Below are 17961 nucleotides of genomic sequence, written 5' to 3'. Positions count from 1 at the left end.
CTCTGCTTAACTAGCTTTCCTCACTAGTTACTGCTGTAGAAAAAATAATGTTTCAGTGGTGTAATTAATACATTTTACCACAGGAGAGTGTTTTCAATTCAAATTTAAAAGTATGTACAATTATTATACCACTAAATATATAAATAAAAGGGGTCATGTGTTTCATGTGGTAACGAACGATTTATTTAACATGAAATCAATGTAAAATAATGTAATGCAAATTTTTCTTTGACTTGAATTAACTAGAAGTAGGTAGAAATTTTTTAGAAATAATTAACTGGAGTGTAATTCACATGAATTCACCACAGCTCGATCAAGACATTGGACTTTTTAAAATTATATAATGTATTTGTTTACTTTAACAAATCGGGAGGCAGTATACATACACAGAGAATGATACAATAAATTTTTCATAATTTTCCCTTAGTTTATACATCCATCAATATATTTCATATTAAACTACATGTTTGCCAGATGTTTTCAATTATTTATCAAATGATTTTAATCAATGCAAATAATTTAATAAAAGGATTTAACAGAAATGAGACAATTAACAGCAGTGTAATGCACATAATTCACCACAGGAGGGCGTGTAAAAGCGAGTCTTTAAATTGATTTTACATATATAAGAATATATTTCCACTAAACAAAAGCGAACTTTTGTAAAAATGTTTACTATTTCGCTTTAAATTAATAATTTATCAAACAATGTGAAATAAATGCAAAGTAAGTGCAGAGTTTAGTGCAGAGTTTTCCTCTGGCGCTCTGAATACGGTGCAGCAGTGTAATTCACACAGTTCACCACAGGAGGGCGATTAAACTCCATTTTAAAGAATATCGCAGCATAGGGGTGGGCTAAGGGGGCTGTTTTCAGTAAAGCCCCGAATGTTTTTATTTCCATGCATTGTACACACCATCACTGAGAGAATTTAATTAATGAAATGTATATTTCTCGACTCTCGCATCATCGCGTCCGTCAACATACGCATTGTCATTCACAACCGACAAGAACCGCCCACTCAGGCTAGCGCTTCTGACTGACATGTAAACTGGCCAACCATCGATGAGAAGCAACGCGTCTGTACTATCCAGCCAATGAAATTAAATATTTTGGAGCCAGGTGTTTGTTGATGATGTGTAAGTTAGTAATGAATGAGTAAAATGGATGGTATCAAAGGTCTTCAAAAAAAAAAAAAAAAAAAAAGGAAGTAAAACACCCCCAGCCATCACTAAAACAAGATACAACAGCTTCAGGTATCTGTAACTTTTAATCATAGTATTAGATTTCTTTCTTTAGATTGTCAGATATACATTTTGATCGTCTAACACGGACGTGCACGTGCGCGCGCGCACACACGCATTTTAAGAGCGTTATATGTTTGGTCAGCATGGCCAAACGTAAAGAAAATATTTCGCTAACGAAAATGGTTTCAAACAAAGCATCACAATGTTTATTAATTGAATTTGCTTGTAAACGATTCACTGACCGCCATACAAAATCATTTCTTTTTCTTTTTCTAAATGAATCATCTGATTTGAACGAATCGATTGAATAAACCGACTATTTATTTAAGGCAGTGGCTTGCAGTGATCTAGCAGAAATGTTTCAATATTTCATATTTCTGTATTTCAAATTTGATATTTGATACATCAGTCTCATACGATTATTTATGCAAATTCTAAGTGCTGTGTAAAATGCATCTACAAGTGCTCCTTCAAAAATATAAGTGTAGACCCATGTGTTTTAATTATAGGCCTACTTGGCTTTTAGCGTTTCCGTTTGTATTATGTATAAAGTAAAATGTAATGTATAAAATGTAACGTGTGCTTGGAGAATGGGTTAAGATTTTTTTTTGTTATTATAGAGATTCTTTAGTCACCTCTTTTTATATATTCTCACAAAAATCATGTTGTTAAGTGAATGCAAAATAATAATAGAGCTGAGCTTGCTATTTTACCATGTCTGAGATGAGTCAGCAAGGAAAGAAGAGGATGTGTGACATTGTGATTTTTAATTTTAATTAGCAAGAAAGATCCACCTTGTTAAAAAAAAAAACAATAAATAAAAAAATATAAAAATTTTATTTAAAGTTTATTCCTTGTATCGTGACCCATACATGGATTTCTCTGGGCTAAGCCCCGGATATCCACTCACCCTAGAACCGCCCCTGATCGCAGATGTAAAATATATTTATAGAAAATTTGAAAGGTAATTGCCAGATGTTTTACTGCGTCACATGGCAACCAACAATTTATTAAATATTACAAAATATTGTAACTCAAAGTTTTCCTCTGACTGCAGTCACAGCTGTAGAAATAAGTTGCAGCAGTGTAATTCACACAATTCACCACAGGAGGGCGACTGGCTAAGTTGCCTTGTTATAAAGTTTTAGTGCTTAACTTTTTGTGTTCAAAATGTTCAAAGGTTATATAGTGAGCGAGTACATGCATCAGTTGTCCAAATCGTGCTTTGTCTTATCCTGAATCACTGTGGTACACCTATAATAAGTGTTTATATTCGGACTATTTTGTACTGGTTCTGGTCTTACCGCTGCGGAGGAGCACAGGACCTGCGTGACTCGTCATACGTGTTTGGTTCAATATTAAATTATACTCTAACTTAACGTTACCTTTGGCTCGTGGAGAGAATAATATTCATTTGAACTTTTTTCATTTCACTTGAACACACCAGAATTCTTGCAGAGTCGATTTATCTATTTCGCTGACTCAAATCTTTAAACGTTTATGTGTAAAATGACAGCAGTGTAATTCACACAGTTCACCACAGGAGGGCGCCCAGATAAAAACAAATGTTCGTCTTAACCTTAAAACCGTATTCTGGACAAATGTGCACTGTTAAATGTTTCTGTTAATTTACACCCAAATTCCAACATAATTAACCTGTTATTGTTAATAACTGTTTTGATTATCATTGAGTTGTACATTGATGTTTAAATTTGTTGTTTTATTGTTTTTTTGTTTTTTATTACAGATGCAAATGTATCGAATTAATTTTGAGCCAATAAAAATGAACGTAACTTTTCAAGAAACGAATGAAAATATAAATTGAAACTGAATAAAATATCTTTGAAACTGAAAAAGAATGAACCGCAAGCAATTTTTTTGACTTTGTTTTTAACACACTACATGTTTTGCTAACTATTCCTCATATTTCGTTTACTGATCTACACTTACAAATGCGTTTCCAGACTTCTCATTCACGCTTCTGAAGTTTTCGTTTACACTCCCTGATTTTGCGTTCGCTGTTCTGACACAAATCTCTCGTGGGGGCGGGGCTAGTAGCAGTGTATTCTCATTGGCTACTGAGCTTTTGATTGACAGCTTCTTGACCTGGAAGTGAAGACGTCAGTGAGTGTTGTGTTTACACGTTTGGATGTGAGCGTCTGTAAGCGCAGCTTTCTATTTCATTTAGGTGATATTAAATTTATTTCTATATTTATTTACTGCTACACTATATTGTTGATATGATTTCTTATAGAAGGAATACAGACAAATGATATAATTTGTCATCGTCGATATCAGAATACTGGATAGCATAGGCTACTCGTGGCAAGTCTGATTGTTTTTATTTTTTTTAATTAATACTAAACTAATACTAATTATAATACAGTTCTTGCTTTTTCAGGTGGAGAGGCATATTAGAGCTCAGTGATTAGAGCCCATAAAATTATACAGCAGTGTTTTCTTGATTTAATTTGTAAGTTTTTAGCCAAATCATTACATGTCTTGTTTATCTAACGTTACATACGGTTACAGTCTTCGATTAGATCATATTTGCTTCAATTAGATCATATTTCCCCTCTGCCACCCCAAACAACATTGTGCTAGAGTACTGTACAGTATCTGTACTGTAGCCTAGAGTACAAAATGTACTGTATCAGACAATGACCGATGCCATTTGGACCAGAGGCCTGTCAATCACTGCCCAGTTCAACTTTGGCAATGTAAAGCCAATTGCTGATTAATTTGTGATGCAGAGTTTTTAAAAGAAGAGAGACAGGACTTGACCATTTTCCACATCTCTATTCATAATATGTAAACACTCATTTGTTTTGAAGTATAACCCTGGGCGCAATATTTATTCTGCAAAAGGCAACAAAATGCTTTTTCTGTATCCATATTTGAGTAATAATTATGTTAAAAAAACAACATTTTGGAGAAAAATTTTGAATTTTTAATAGTCTTTAATAATTTATATATATATATATATATATATATATATATATATATATATATATATATATATATATATATATATAATTATGACTGAAAAAATCCAGCAACTGGGAGTAGATGCTACACAGCCATGGATAAATGTTTATTGGGCTATAGAGCCATCTACTGGTTACACAATAGTATTACAGATGATAAATGGTGTGTGAGTCAGGTAAACATTTAGTACTGTAAAATCCCTTAAAACATTTATATAATTTGTTTGAAATAATTATTTTAAGTCTGCAAATGGTTACTGCATGTGGGAGTTCAAAGCAGTTTGTATTGTTAGATTATAATATATTTCCTTTCTCATTTTCCAGGGATTTGAGCCACTTTTCCATAAACAAAATTCTGATGCTGACACAGAGGATGGAGTGATAATACCAGAGATCAGCTGTCTCCATCAGACAATAATGTTACTTTGTTCAGACATATCACCTTTGAATGACTGGGATCCTTATCTTCAGACACCTGTTGTATTTTATTTTAATATGATAAAATAGCAAATATTTTAATTTCTTTGGAGCTCTAGATTAAAACAATCACAGTACACAAGAGGTTGCAGTTTATTCTTATTAGTCTCTGCTGATCATGGATTTGCATATCAACAGCATATGAATGGGATAGTTCATCCAAAAATAAAATGATCACTTATTTTACTCACCCTCATGCTGTCCCAGATGCATTTTACTTTCTTTCTACATATAAATACGAATTAAGATTTTAAGGAAAGTAATCCATCTCTGCAAGTCCTAAAGATGCTTTAAAAACCACACACAGTGACCGTGATGTCCATGTGACCTCAGTGGATGAATCAATACCTTCTGAAGTGAAACAATAGGATAAGAAAATACTAATAATGTAAACTGTTTTAACTATTAAAAATAACTTCCGACCAACTGCCATACATGGGTACAATCCACTTGTGTTATGTGGACTCACATAGATGTATTATTTCATTAAAAATCTTTGTGATTATACATTTTATTATCTATATTATGAGAATACTGTGCATTACAGTATGCAGTTAATGTTTTGTGGATTCTGGTCTTTCCTGTCATAACTGCATCCAAGACTTTCACTTTGATACTTGTGTATATGCTGTAGTGACAATAAAGAATGAATACATTTATTAGATTTTTTATTTAAATTCATTTAACTGATTTTATAAGTCATAATTGAACCTGTTGATGATTGTTCAAATACATTTACCATTTTAAATGTGAGAAAATAATATTAACAAAATGAAATAAATAAAATGATCAGCATGATTAAAAAAATACCAACAAAAATATTCTTTGTGTGAAATATGTAATGAAATGCCCTTTGAGGTCTGTATCATCTGACAGCAACCCACGATTGTAATTTTCATATAGTTTAAATTCCTCTTATTTAAGTGATCATACATGATCATTTGATGGTGTAAATGCATATGGTAACAATGAGAAATTTGATGGCCATGGTTGCCAAACTTGATTACCTGGTTGAAGTGAAACTTTCTTGACTGCTGAATATATCACACACGTATACTAGTAGGCTATTCTCTTGTAATAGCACAACCTATTCAGAGCCTAACATGCAAACGAATCATCAAGAATAAACAAATATTCTCCTAAAACATTGGACACAATATTTTAAGTAGTCACATACAGTGGGCGTACTTTGATGTACAATTACAGCTGAATAGACTGATCTCTTGTGAACCTAAAAGCTTCTGTTGACAAAGTAATCGCAGCAGAAGGTAAATACAGATAAAATTAAAAAACAAACATAACTTAATATCACTAAAATTAAATAGAAAGCTGCGCTTACAGACGCTCACATCCACACGTGTAAACACAACTCTGACGTCTTCACTTCCAGGTCAAGAAGCTGTCAATCAAAAGCTCAGTAGCCAATGAGAATACACTGCTACTAGCCCCGCCCCCACGAGAGATTTGTGTCAGAACAGCGAACGCAAAATCAGGGAGTGTAAACGAAAACTTCAGAAACGTAAATGAAAACTCTGGAAGCGCATTTGTAAGTGTAGATCAGTAAACGAAATATGAGGAATAGTTAGCAAAACATGTAGTGTGTTAAAAACAAAGTCAAAAAATTGCTTGCGGTTCATTCTTTTTCAGTTTCAAAGATATTTTATTCAGTTTCAATTTATATTTTCATTCGTTTCTTGAAAAGTTACGTTCATTTTTATTGGCTCAAAATTAATTCCATACAAATGCAGGGTGTCAATGCTGATCACAATGCTGTTCAAGATGATACCAGGATATATTTCTCAGAACCAGGTGAAAATTTAAATGGTTTCTTACTTGCTTTAATCTAGCAATTAACTGCTAATCTTTCTAAAAATCGAATTGGCTTTCATAATGTTTTCTTGCCAAATTTGTGGACAACAGTCAGCCACCTCTGTGGCCTATGTGAGGCACATAAGAATTCACAGCAACATACCCAATTTAGTACTGCAGTGCTGTATGCCTAATTGCCAAAGGACATTTAAAAAATGTGCTGGTCTGAAGGGACATATTTACAGACATCATCAGGATAGTATTGTTAAGCCAAGATCGATTAGGCTAGTGGATCTTACATGTCATGTTTCCTCCTGCCGTGCCAAATGTGACTCCTTGACTGAGTTTTACTCTCATCTTAAAGTGCACATCAAAGAAGGACGAACTATTGTTTGTCCCTTCAAGCAATGTGATAAAACATTTACTGTGATTTCTACATTTACATCTCATTTGTCACGAAAACATAAAAGAAGTGAAGAGGTTAATTTAACGGATTCTGTTATTGGTCTGGCTGGTGTAAGTGGATCTAGTGGTCCTCATGGTCATGGAGACAGTGATTTGCAGTGTGATGTGGAGATTGATGCTGCTGATAATGCAGACCATTTGGAGTTTAGCCCAGAAAATATTGAAGATTCACTTTTTTTGAGGAATCTTGCTCTGTTTTATCTTAAGCTACAGGCAAAGTTACTGCTTCCGGCCTCCACCATTCAGACAATCATTGAAGATATGCAGTCAATAGATGATCTCAGCCAGTCTCAGTTATTTTCTAAATTGGATGAGAAGTTACGTCAGATGATTCAATTAGGGCTCTAATTGATGATCTGAGAGCAGAAGATCTTTTCCGAACTCACAATACACACGCATTAAAAACAGATCTACGTAGAAAGACTGTTTTCAAGAGTCAATTTAAATATGTCGAACCTGTTCCAATATGCCTGGGACAAAATGAAGCCGGCAAGGACAGCTTTGCCCATTATGTCCCAATAGGCCAAACACTCAACTCTCTTTTTCAGAGTCAGTCTGTATTTGAGCAGTACAAACAAGTTCATGCCCATACAGAAACTGACAATGTGTTTCAGGATGTGTGTATCCCCCACTGTCTCTTTATCCATCTCTTCCTGTCTCTCCATTCTATCTATCTCACTTAGTGGTAGCCTTATGTAATTAATTATATGTTTAATTTGTTCTATGTCCTAGGGATGTGCCACTGCAGCTGACCTTGAGAGTTCACTCTCTATACCTGCAACTCCTCGTCTGATACTTCTTGGTAAGTTGGTTTTAGAAAGGACAGTTGGCTTTAGTGTTGTATGTAGAGTGGTATCAAACTAAACTGTATTCAAAATGAAAACTAAAACAGAAATTTGAACGTTAAAACTTTTCTGTTTCAGGAGAAACGGGAAGCCGCTTCCAGCGCTGGATGCTCAGCCTTGAGGGCCAAATTATTTGCGAAGGGAAGGGATCCAGTCCACCTTTGTGACAGGGCTGGCGTCTCTTTTTTCCTGTTTTTATAACTTTAACCTACAGTATCAAGAGGAGGCAGCCTGCACGCTTGAATTCATCCAGAGGTAAGCTATTGTCTGTTAACTTCTGCATTTTTTCAGCTGTGGCTCAAGCATGGTCCCAATAGGTCTGGTGATGGGATTTAGCAATTAACTTTGATTTAGAAAGTTTTAGTGCAACTTACACCATTCCCAGAGGCAAGAAGATAGTGCATGTTGAGGAAAGTTAATTTATATTTGTTGTCTTTGTTGTGCTGTTAGTCTGTGTGAATTACTAGATTTTTAACCAGTGTATAATTTTCCAGACGCTTTGTGGGTATAAATCCAGAAAAAGGGACAAAGACTGCAAAGGGGAAAAAAAGAAGAACTGTTAATTCACACGTCGCCAGCCTCTTGCGCAAGCTCATGGACTTTCAGTGGGATTTCATTTGAAAATGGTGAGTAATATATATATATATATATATATATATATGCATTACACATGTTCAAACAGCAATGACTCAGGAGGCTGGGTAAATTCATTCTAATGTTCATTCTCAACTGCCTTTCAAAGTTAGAATACTGAACTCCTCTTCCATGCTCTTTTGCCATTATTTTTTTTTCCCTTTCAATAAATTGTACTCATCACCCTTTCTATTATTTTATGTCATCCTGTATTTTTTGTGCTCTGTTTCTAAAATTAGCTTTTGTTAGGTCAAGCCATGTGATATCATTTTGGATTAAAAAATTATTAAAATTATGGAACTCACCTCCCTCTCTCTCTCTCTCTCTCTCTCTCTCTCTCTCTCTCTCTCTCTCTCTCTCTCCCTCTCTCCCTCTCTCTCTCTCTCTCTCTCTCTCTCTCTCTCTCTCTCTCTCTCTCTCTCTCTCTCTCCCTCTCTCTCTCTCTCTCCCTCTCTCTCTCTCTCTCTCTCTCTCTCTCTCTCTCTCTCTCTCTCTCTCTCCCTCTCTCCCTCTCTCTCCCTCTCTCTCTCTCTCTCTCTCTCTCTCTCTCTCCCTCTCTCCCTCTCTCTCTCTCTCTCTCATATACAGACCCAAGACTTTCAGAATGAAGATGAAGAGTTCCATTAAGTGTTAAGTACTGGTTTTATTGTATTCATACATGTTGAATTTTAGTGGTTTAAGTGTTGAGGTTCAGTATTTTGTTATAATGAACAATGTATTGGAGTTTAAAAATGTAAATGTATTTGCTACTTTTTAAGCTGAGAAAATGAGATTTGTTTGTGAATAATCTGAGCCTATGTGTAACATTTTTAGGTAACCAGGAGTCAGTGTATATCCTTGGTTTGAGTTTTTTAGCCAAATGTTTGCAGTTCAGGGAACATTAAATGTTGAGGTTTAGGGCCCTATCTTGCACTGACGCAGCGCAAAGCCAAACGCAAGTGTCTTTGCTAGTTTAAGACAAGACACAGTTGTTATTTTCCACAGATGTCAGCAATGAACATATATATTATATACAGTATATTTCTGTGATTGGTCTGAGCCATGTATTCCTACATTTTGTGTGTTTGTATTACAATAAAAAAGTTAATTTCTAGACCAAACTATTAGTTTTCTTTCTCTTAAGTGTTATCTGATGAATTATGCCTATTATTGTATTAACTCAAGCTATAATATCTCTTTAACAATCAGTGGTACACACTAAGAATAATTAATAAATGTTATTATAATTATATTAATAATTAATATAACTAAATAAATGCTAAATTTATTAATAAAATAAAACAAATTTATTACTAAATAAAATAAATTTAACAGGAATATAATGGTAACTCTGCTGCCAGTTGTTTCCTGTTTTTTTCTGTGTTTCACAGTAAATTACTGTTCAAAAACATTATGGGAAACACTGTAAAAAAAACATTAACAGGAATAAACTGTAAAAATGACGGGAAAATAATGGTAACCCTGCTGCCAGTAATTTCCTGTTATTTAACAGGAAAATAATTAACAGTGCGCAAACTAGTTTTGATTTATTTTTAAAAAATACTTCCCTTGATCTGAGCGGTACAAGACTTGGCTGCTTTTCCTAAGTTTGCCTCCTGAGCACACACAATTTTTTTTGACTCAATTCTACAATGTTAAATGGGTGAAAAAAACCCTCTTTAATCTTGTATTTGGGTCAAAAATGGGCACCCATAGAAATGAATGGGGAAAACTGTAATTTAGAGCATTCTAAAATAAGCCTAAATAAGACACCGGGTGACAGCAAACTAAAGTCACTTCATCTTTAGGTTTTACATTTGCCAACAAATACTACATCGTGTATTAAAGTCCACATTTTGTTACATTCAACACAAAATAACTTAAAATAAATAACATTAAAATGTTCTCGCTGCATATTTATTCTTTTGCGCTTTAAAAGAACAATTCTTAATCAAACTAGTTTTCCTCTAGAATTACTGCTGTAGAAAAAATGTTTCAGTGGTGTAATTAATACATTTTACCACAGGAGGGCGTTTAAACGCGAGTCTTTAAATTGATATTACAGATATAAGAATATATTTCCACTAAATAAAAGCGAACTTTTCTAGATTTTTTACTATGTCGCGTTAAATTAATAATTTATCAAACAATGTGAAATAAATGCAAAGTAAGTGCAGAGTTTAGTGCAGAGTTTTCCTCTGGCGCTCTGAATACGGTGCAGCAGTGTAATTCACACAGTTCACCACAGGAGGGCGATTAAACTCCATTTTAAAGAATATCGCAGCATAGGGGTGGGCTAAGGGGGCTGTTTTCAGTAAAGCCCCGAATGTTTTTTATTTCCATGCATTGTACACACCATCACTGAGAGAATTTAATTAATTAAATGTATATTTCTCGACTCTCGCATCGTAGCGTCCGTCAACATACGCATTGTCATTCACAACCGACAAGAACCGCCCACTCAGGCTAGCGCTTCTGACTGACATGTAAACTGGCCAACCATCGATGAGAAGCAACGCGTCTGTACGATCCAGCCAATGAAATTAAATATTTTGGAGCCAGGTGTTTGTCGATGATGTGTAAGTTAGTAATGAATGAGTAAAATGGATGGTATCGAAGTCCCCCCCCCCCCCCCCCCCCAAAAAAAAAAGGAAGTAAAACACCCCCAGCCATCACTAAAACAAGATACAACAGCTTCAGCAGGTAACTTCTAATCATAGTATTAGATTTCATTCTTTAGATTGTCAGATATGCTACATTTTGATCGTCGAACACTTTGTGCAGCACAGTCAATAGGACGTGCACGTGCACGCACACACGCATTTTAAGAGCGTTATATGTTTGGTCAGCATGGCCAAACGTAAAGAAAATATTCCGCTAAAGAAAATGGTTTCAAACAAAGCATCACAGTGTTTATTAATTGAATTTGCTTGTAAACGATTCACTGACCGCCATTCAAAATCATTTCTTACTTTTTTCCTAAATGAATCATCTGATTTGAACAAATCGATTGAACGAATTGATCGAACGAAGTACCATTTTCATTTTTTCAATGTTTCATATTTCTCTATTCCAAATTTGATATTTGATCCATCAGTCTCACACCATTATTTATGCAAATTCTAAGTGCTGTGTAAAATGCATCTACAAGTGCTCCTTCAAAAATATAAGTGTAGACCCATGTGTTTTAATTATAGGCCTACTTGGCTTTTAGCCTTTCTGTTTGTATTATGTATAAAGTAAAATGTAATGTGTAAAATGTAACGTGTGCTTGGAGAATGGGTTAAGATTTTTTTTTGTTATTATAGAGATTCTTTAGTCACCTCTTTTTATATATTCTCACAAAAATCATGTTGTTAAGTGAATGCTATTTATTAAAATAATAATAGAGCTGAGCTTGCTATTTTACCATGTCTGAGATGAGTCAGCAAGGAAAGAAGAGGATGTGTGACATTGTGATTTTTAATTTTAATTAGCAAGAAAGATCCACCTTGTTAAAAAAAAAAAACAATAAATAAAAAAATATAAAAATTTTATTTAAAGTTTATTCCTTGTATCGTGACCCATACATGGATTTCTCTAGGCTAAGCCCCGGATGTCCACTCACCCTAGAACCGCCCCTGATCGCAGATGTAAAATATATTTATAGAAAATTTGAAAGGTAATTGCCAGATGTTTTACTGCGTCACATGGCAACCAACAATTTATTAAATATTACAAAATATTGTAACTCAAAGTTTTCCTCTGACTGCAGTCACAGCTGTAGAAATAAGTTGCAGCAGTGTAATTCACACAATTCACCACAGGAGGGCGACTGGCTAAGTTGTCTTGTTATAAAGTTTTAGTGCTTAACTTTTTGTGTTCAAAATGTTCAAAGGTTATATAGTGAGCGACTACATGCATCAGTTGTCCAAATCGTGCTTTGTCTTATCCTGAATCACTGTGGTACACCTATAATAAGTGTTTATATTCGGACTATTTTATACTGGTTCTGGTCTTACCGCTGCGGAGGAGCACAGGACCTGCGTGACTCGTCATACATGTTTGGTTCAATATTAAATTATACTCTAACTTAACGTTACCTTTGGCTCGTGGAGAGAATAATATTCATTTGAACTTTTTTCATTTCACTTGAACACACACCAGAATTCTTGCAGAGTCGATTTATCTATTTCGCTGACTCAAATCTTTAAATGTTTACGGGTAAAATGACTGCAGTGTAATTCACACAGTTCACCACAGGAGGGCGTCCAGATAAAAACAAATGTTCGTCTTAACTCTAAACTATGAGGTGCCCCTAGGGACATTATTCAGAAATGCCATGCATATACATGTACTTTTCCTCTCACATACATATATGAAACCAAATTCATTCACATACTATAATGAAATGCTCACACACATACAGGGTTTCACTTGTGTGTGAGAGAGCTTTTCAGTTGTGTGTGAGCGTATATTTTTTTACTTGTATGTATGAGAGCGTTTCAGTTGTGTGTGTAAAAGCATTTCACTTGTATGTGTGTGAGCATTTCATTATAGTATGTGAATGAATTTGGTTTCATATGTGTATGTGAGAGGAAAAGTACATGTATATGCATGGCATTTCTGAATAATGTCCATAGGGGCACCTCATAGTCGCGCGCAGTTGCTCTCCACCGACTGCGCTGATCAGAATCATGATGGGAAACGACTTGCTGACGACACAGCTTAATGCTCATTGGTTTAAACAACCGTGACGTATTTTTCTCTTTTAACATGTTTGATTTTAAAACGCTGCTATCATGTTTTAGCCTATGTACATATTTGTTATGGGTGAATAAACTCTCTGACAGTGCCATATGGGTTATTATGAGATGTCATGATATTTTTATCCACATGATATTTTTATTAAAACAATATATAAAAACACATGTCTGTATTAAAGAAAAATATATTGATAAACACATATTTGGAATCTAATTAAATAACAAGTATTTTGGGTGTCTTGTTCATTATATTTATTTTCATATAAAAGCAACAGAACTTAAAATTGTATCCAGTTTATTAGCAACACGTGCACGAGCGTGAATCCCGTGAATCCCGCGATATCAGTCTTTGATCTCACAGGTGTCAGACTCACCGCGAGAACCGAGATATCTGTCCGGCTTGACTCCACTTTTTTCACTCCTCCTCTAACTGCAGCCGCCTACTCTCGACGACATTGCAGGCGAGGCGAGGCGCATCTCAAACAAGCTTATTTACTCGTTTACGAATGCCAACGGTGACGTGCAAACCCTCTATCTATAATTTCTGAACATTGAATCTCAGAATTTATTCACCCTTTTCTCATGGTTTCTCAATAGAGTTCATACAAGTATAGAGTAGAAAAGCAATTCTAATCATTTGCTCATTGCAACGCAGAGTGACAACATGCCCCGCCTGCACAACTTGGACAAAGTTCTCTTAAATATAGGATAATCAACTGTTAATTAACAGATATAAGATAAAATAATATCAGACATGTTTAAAATGAACACAAGAAACTTACTTTTGCTATGGTTAAATAAATGTTCAGTAATAACTTCAATATATAGGCTATATATTTTTAAAATTGTATAGTGTTGATATTGGAACTATAAGATTCGTCCGCTATAACCTCCATCTGTCGTGTTTCAAATCAATGCCAGTTGGAACTCCTAATCAAATGATAACATTAATTACTGCCAGGTGGTGGTTAATTAATTGAATTAACGAGATGAATGCGCTCCTGATATATTAGAGTCTGAAGAGTGGCTTTATAAGGGTTAGTCTTGGGTGATCTGTCCTCATGGCTGTGAGAGAGATTTGTGTTTGGAAGAAGCTCAGTTTCACCCTTTTTCTCTTTGCTGTTGATGGACTTAAAGAACCAGGTCAGTACCATTAGGCTTTGAAGTGAACAGAAGCATTCTGTTTTTATGTTGGAGTTGTTTACTAAACTTTCTAGATGGTGAAAATAAGCTTTGTGAACCACTACTCTTGGTTTGTTTGCCATCCAGTGATCAAATGGATGATGATGATCATGTGTTTTTTTTTTTTGTTTCCCCTTTAATCTTGATCATTCCTAACAGATATCCATGACTCGTTTTGATAAGACTCCAATTGTAAACAAAGTGACGGCGTCGATATGGCTCCAGCAGTGCAGATTCTGGTCTACAGCGTTCTTCCCAGTGAGAATGCAGCTGTGCTCTCTTACCACCCTTGACTCCAGCGTGGACCATCGGCCATTCGGCCTCCCTCTGTTGGACATTACATCTTCTTTGCCATGGACTTGCGGCCCATTCGCTGCCCTACGGTTCTCCACCTCATTCGCCTTTGACTAGCTCCACCCTCCCTAAGGTTCCACCTCCATCTATGGTTGCTGCAGCTCTGCCTCTAACCTCAGGATCGCTGCTTCCAGTTCTGGGGGTCGGCGCTGTGGCCTAGTCATGGTCGCCTAGGTCTTTGTGTCTCACTGCCTCATCCCTTCTCTGGCTATGTGGTGTGCTCCACCTCCATCACCTCTAATCCCCTTGGTAGTGGTGGAACTCTTCACTCCATGGCTACTCCATTCTGCGCCGCCGCCGTGGGATGCAGTTCTGACTGTGGGCTGGGTCTCCGTCTGCCCTTCCCTGCTCAAGGCCATCTCCCTGGCTGTCACCACCATCTGCACCAACCTTTTGCTTGGTTCTCTTCGGCTTTTTATTGTCCTCCAGCTAACCGAGTGTGATCTTTTAATGTGACGGGCGGAAGCCCGAGCCGTCCGCCCGCCCGAGGCGTTCGCCCGCCCGCCCGAGCCGTCCATCCGCCCGCCCGCCCGAGCCGTCCATCCGCCCGCCCGAGCCGTCCGTCCGCCCGCCCGAGCCGTCCGTCCGCCCGCCCGAGCCGTCCGTCCGCCCGCCCGAGCCGTCCGCCCGCCCGAGCCGTCCGCCCGAGCCGTCCGCCCGAGCCGTCCGTCCGCCCGCCCGAGCCGTCCGTCCGCCCGCCCGAGCCGTCCGTCCGCCCGCCCGAGCCGTCCGTCCGCCCGCCCGAGCCGTCCGTCAGCCCGCCCGAGCCGTCCGTCCGCCCGCCCGAGCCGTCCGCCCGAGCCGTCCGTCCGTCCGTCGAGCCGTCCGTCCGCCCGCCCGTCCGTTGCTGGAGGAAAGGTTGGTGCAGGTGGTAGTGACAGCCAGGGGGGATGGCCTTGAGCAGGGAAAAGCCGACGGATACCCAGCCCACAGTCAGGACTGCATCCCACGGCGGCGGCGCAGAATGGAGTAGCCATGGAGTGGAGAGTCCCAACACTACCAAGGGGATTACCGGAGGTGATGGAGGTGGAGCACACCACATAGCCAGAGAAGAGATGAGGCAGTGAGACACAAAGACCTAGGCGACCGCGACTAGGCCACAGCGCCGACCCCCTGAAGTGGAAGCAGCGATCCTGAGGTTAGAGGCAGAGCTGCAGCAACTATAGATGGAGGTGGAACCTTAGGGAGGGTGGAGCTAGTCAAAGGCGAATGAGGTGGAGAGCTGTGGCTGTGGCAATGAGGCTGTGGGATACAAAGACCTAGGCGACCATGACTTGGCCGCGGCGTCGCAGAATGGAGAATCTGAATCTGGTGGTACGACTGTTTTTTTTTTTAAAATTAAGACTTTCTCTAGCATGATACTGATCAAGTTTGATCTTCCCCAGGTGAGTGCTAATCCAGAGGTTTTTTATGGTTCTAAATCGCCATACTTCACTACAGACACAAGGTTTGTTCAGCTTCTCCTACCTGTTTCTCCCGACAACCCATCGTTTAGTGAACCGACTATAATGAAGCTCAATCAGCCGCTCAATTGTGGTGCTTCTTTTCCAGTGACCGTGGAGTATTCATTTGTTGGAGAGGCTGGTAGCTACAGCGCTGACATAATCTATATGGTGAGTGGACATTAGTTTTGTAGTTAAGTTTGCTGGTCTATTTGTTCCACAACTTGCACACCTATGTCTTCTGTCAGGTCTTATCCAAAGGAGTGATCGTCCTCCATGGATTTCAGACGGTTAAAGCAAAGACTGGTGATGCAGACACAAGTGGCTCTGTGACGTTCCAGTTGTCTGTCAGCGTCGATATGACTCCAGCGGTGCAGATTCTGGTCTACAGCGTTTTTCCCAGTGAGAATGTAGTTGCTGCTAATGTGCCGTTTGACACCGATATGTGTTTCCAGAACCAGGTACTGTATGATGTGGTTATTTTTCAATTTGGGAATGTTGGTGTGGGTCCTACAGTGTGTTGGTCCTTGTTCCAGGTGTCTCTGCAGTTTTCTCCAGCTACGGCTGTTCCTGCGGAGGGAAACGCTCTGATGGTTTCTGCTCAAGCAGGATCTCTGTGTGGTAGATCAGAGCGTCTGGATCATGGAGCCAGGAAGACGTCTGAGTGCTGAAAGGGTGTCTGTGTGCCTCAATCAGGTTTTTCGTTTGGGCTTTTAATCTGAATATTTTAGTGTGTGGCACTTCTGATTAGAATGCCACTATAGTTTACCCCAGTGTCTGAAGTACAAGGGCCTGAATTTTTATCCCAACTTCAGTGTCGGTATGTCTGTTAGTTTGATTCTTGCTCTAGAAATTGGTACATGACTTAAAGATAAAATGAAAAAAATGTAGGCTTGTGTTGTAATGGTCTATACTAGCTTTTGTTAATGAATGTGGTCTTTTAATATGACTGTCGGAAGGACGTGCGTCTGTCCGTCCGTGCGTGCGTCCGTCCGTCCGTCCATGCGTCTGTGCGTCGGTCCGTCCGTCCGTGCGTACGTCCGTCCGTGCGTCCGTCCGTCCATCAGACACAAGACCTAGCCGCCGCAGAATGGAGTAGTTATGGAGTGAAGAGTCCCAACACTAGTCTCCCAAGTCTTTGAGGTGAAAAAATACGGTAAGTTGTTGTGTAAGGGAAGTTCAATGACGGATCTGAGGCCTTAATCTAAAGCGTTTTTTTTCTGGTTTAGTTTTGCCCAAGTTTGACGTGACCGTAAACGCACCGTAGACCTACAGCGTTGCAGTTATGGGACTGAAAGTTGAGTCTTGTGCCAAGTGAGTGATGCTTTATTTTCTTGTCTTGTGGTTGGTCAGTTCTTTATCTTGCTATGATGTTTCCCAGATATACATATGGCTAACCTGTACCTGGTCAAGCCTTAGTGGAAGTGTGCCGTGATCCATTAAGCCACAAAGTTGATAATCTTCACTGTTTGTTTGGACTTTCTCTCGCAGATGTAATGGTTTCAAAATCTGCAATGGTGTCCTTGACAAACAAAGCTGTATATCTCTTGGAGGGGAGCAACTGGCCCAAAAAAACTGCTGTTGAACCTAACCACAAACAAGAATGGACGGGCTGCTTTCTCCCTAAACACTGCTGATCTTAAGGCTGATCTGAATCTGGTGGTACGACTTTTTTTTTTTTTTTTTAAATTAAGACTTTCTCTAGCATGATGCTGATCAAGTTTGATCTTCCCCAGGCGAGTGCTAATCCAGAGGTTTTTTATGGTTCTAAATCGCCATACTTCACTACAGATACAAG

General features: G+C 38.1%; 1 protein-coding gene and 1 long non-coding RNA gene across 3 annotated transcripts; both read left to right on the top strand.

Moving 5' to 3' along the window:
* Positions 1-6481: 6481 nt before the first annotated feature.
* LOC148978157 (uncharacterized) lies at positions 6482-9554 on the top strand. Of its 2 annotated transcripts, none has more exons than XR_016169377.1 (5): positions 6482-6518; positions 7716-7785; positions 7907-8083; positions 8323-8454; positions 9050-9554. It is a non-coding gene; the product is annotated as an uncharacterized LOC148978157 (long non-coding RNA). The 2 variants fall into 2 exon arrangements; XR_016169378.1 differs by lacking the exon at positions 6482-6518 and adding an exon at positions 7490-7600.
* Positions 9555-15990: 6436 nt separating this feature from the next.
* On the top strand, positions 15991-17677 carry LOC120478380 (alpha-2-macroglobulin-like protein 1). Its single transcript, XM_089133543.1, has 4 exons — positions 15991-16035; positions 16107-16334; positions 16412-16624; positions 16700-17677. Exons 1-4 carry the CDS (start codon positions 15991-15993, stop codon positions 16832-16834), a joined length of 621 nt encoding a protein of 206 aa, XP_088989669.1. The 3' UTR covers positions 16835-17677.
* The last annotated feature ends 284 nt before the right edge of the window (positions 17678-17961 follow it).

The sequence above is a fragment of the Pimephales promelas genome, chromosome 7 (assembly GCF_988280905.1).
Source record: "Pimephales promelas chromosome 7, fPimPro1.hap1.1, whole genome shotgun sequence".
Classification (NCBI taxonomy): Eukaryota; Metazoa; Chordata; class Actinopteri; order Cypriniformes; family Leuciscidae; genus Pimephales; species Pimephales promelas.
The sequence above is the reverse complement of the archived record's forward strand: the minus strand, read 5'-3'. Positions and strand labels throughout refer to the sequence as shown.